Source organism: Myotis davidii, unplaced genomic scaffold, assembly GCF_000327345.1.
Source record: "Myotis davidii unplaced genomic scaffold, ASM32734v1 scaffold960, whole genome shotgun sequence".
NCBI lineage: Eukaryota > Metazoa > Chordata > Mammalia > Chiroptera > Vespertilionidae > Myotis > Myotis davidii.
The window spans coordinates 1,951,834-1,953,994 of record NW_006293003.1 but is presented as its reverse complement, the minus strand read 5'-3'; the positions used below and the strand labels follow the sequence as shown (position 1 = coordinate 1,953,994).

At 64.1% G+C, this 2,161-nt stretch overlaps 1 protein-coding gene across 1 annotated transcript in view; it reads right to left on the bottom strand.

Annotated features, from left to right (window-relative positions):
• Window positions 1-2,155, bottom strand: part of LOC102767503 (neuron-specific protein family member 1) — a 17,880-nt gene extending 15,725 nt beyond the window's left edge. The window contains exons 1-2 of the mRNA XM_006766573.2: window positions 2,002-2,155; window positions 3-117 (exon numbers count right to left, since the gene is read on the bottom strand). Of these exons, the coding sequence (XP_006766636.1) occupies window positions 3-117; window positions 2,002-2,130 (244 nt within the window). The 5' untranslated portion in view covers window positions 2,131-2,155. The remainder of the gene's footprint in view (window positions 1-2; window positions 118-2,001) is intronic.
• Window positions 2,156-2,161: the final 6 nt, after the last annotated feature.

The following is a 2,161-nucleotide window of genomic DNA, read 5'->3' as shown; positions in this document are numbered from 1 at the left end:
CTTGAACCTCTCGGACATGCTCTCGGTGACGCTGACCGTGAACTCGGCGATCTTGTGGACGCGCCCTTTGCCTTTCTTGCGGTCGGGCTCATAGTCAGTCTTAGTTTTCACGACCACCTTGTCCAGGAAAGAAGCAAACGTGCGGTCGGGGGCGGCCAGGGGCCTTCGGACACACCTGCCCAAAGAGGGTGCTCGTGCCCAAGGTCACCACTTCGCCAGGAAGCGCCTCACAGGCAGAACCAGAACCGCCACCTCCTCCAGGCCATCCCTCGGTGCCAGGCCTTGCAGAGAAGTGACCAGCCAGTGATCCTGACAGCAGCCCCGGAGGACGGTGGGAACTGAGGGGCGGGGGGTTAGGCTCATGGGCCGAGGCCACACGGCCAGCAGGTGCCGGCTGGCAGGCCTCGGCCAGACTCCCGACTCCAGGCGCAGGGCCTGTCCACCGCCCAGTGACCTTGGGCACTTCCTGTATGTAACTGAGACTCAGTTTCCTCATCTGTGACCGCAGGAATCTTCGAGACCAGCACTCAGTCCCTGCTCGATCCCTATGTCTGGGCGTCCCTGCCAGGCGCCCCTTTGTCTGAACAGGCCCGGAGATGGAGTCATTACCGGCCCAGGCCACTCCATTGGTTGTCAGGGACGTCCTACCTACATGACCTCCTCCCTGATAGAGCCAACTGTTTACCACACGGTCCCGGAATGGAACAGACTGAGGGAGAAAGAGGAGGGCCCGGCTGAGGGGAGGGGGCCGCCTGACAGGCTGCCTGGGGCACGGCGGTCCTGGCACATTTGCCTGGACAGGGTTGGAGAGCTCGGAGGCTGAGGCCTCAGGCAGCCCGGCCCCTCCGGCCAGGCCTCTCCGGGACCATCAGGGCCCCGGTGGCACCCCGTGGCCAGGTGCACGGTGTGGCCTTCCTCCCCTTAAACAGTGGTGCCGCCCTCGCTCCTGCCCGCCCCAACCTGACAGGCAATACAGCTGGGGACCGGCCCCCCAAAGAGGACCCACTGGCAGTAAAGGGGTGGTCTGGAAGCGAGGACTCCCCAAGGAACCCCCATCCCCACAGCCGCCACCAACATGCCCAGGAGACAGCCAAGCTCCAGCCAGAACCTCCTCCCCAGGGACTCAATGACACAGTAAATGCAAATGTTCTTCGCTGGGAACGGAGTGTGCTCACTGCTCACTCCCTCTCCCCCCCCCACTTCCAGTCTGCCCGTGGCCATGCAGTGGCCTTGCCCGTGGCCGTGCTGTGCCCGTGGCTGTGCAGTGGCCGGGTGGTCTGAAGCAGCAGCAAGGGGGTGAGAATGGATATTGGTTTATTGTTTCAGGTGCGAGTTTTACAATTGTGTCGACTTTTAAAACATCCTATTTATCTGTTTAAGTGTTAATTCCTGCAAACATTGTCCCTAATGAACACAAATCACTTGACTGGACGCTGCATGCAAGGAAAGAGGATTCTTTAAATTCAGGGGGAACCACCTCTCGCTGCACTAACACTGAGGGCGTGTGCTCGAGATTTCACAAAGGAACAAAGGAGGCGGTGGGAGCGGGGAACAGCCCGCAGCATCCTCAGCGCCCGGAAGGGGGGGGTGCGGAGGGGACTCAGCCCCTGGGAGCCCCCCACATCCCCACCCGGCCTCCCCGGCTGAAACGGAACCTCCTAGGGAGGCACAAGCGGCAGCGGCGCCGGCGCTCACCCCAGACCCAGAGCCCCGGGCACCGCGGGGCAGGGGCAGGGGCAGGGGCAGGGCTGGGTGGCAGCCTTGGGGCCGGGGCACCTCGGACAAGACGCCCACGGAAACCAGGAAGGGGCCTTTCCGGGCGCTCGGCGGTCCTCAGGGCCCGGACCCCCGACCCGGAACCCCAATCCTGGGGGGTGGGGTCCTCCCGCCCCGGCCCGCCCCACTTCGCGTCCCCAGCGCACGCGGCGGGTTTCCTTTGTTGCAGCCGCCGCCCCAGATTTGGGGTTCGCACCCGGCAGCGCGGGGTGCGGGGCCTCTCACCTTATCCGGGGGCGGGAACTGCAGCTGATTGACATCGAGGGGCGTCATCAGGGGGATGGTGTCGAAGCCATCCTCCAGCAACGCCTGCTTGGCGCCCTTCTCCGCGAAATTGTTCCCCAACTTCACCATGGTTCCGGGGCCCCGAGGCTGCGCCTGCGGA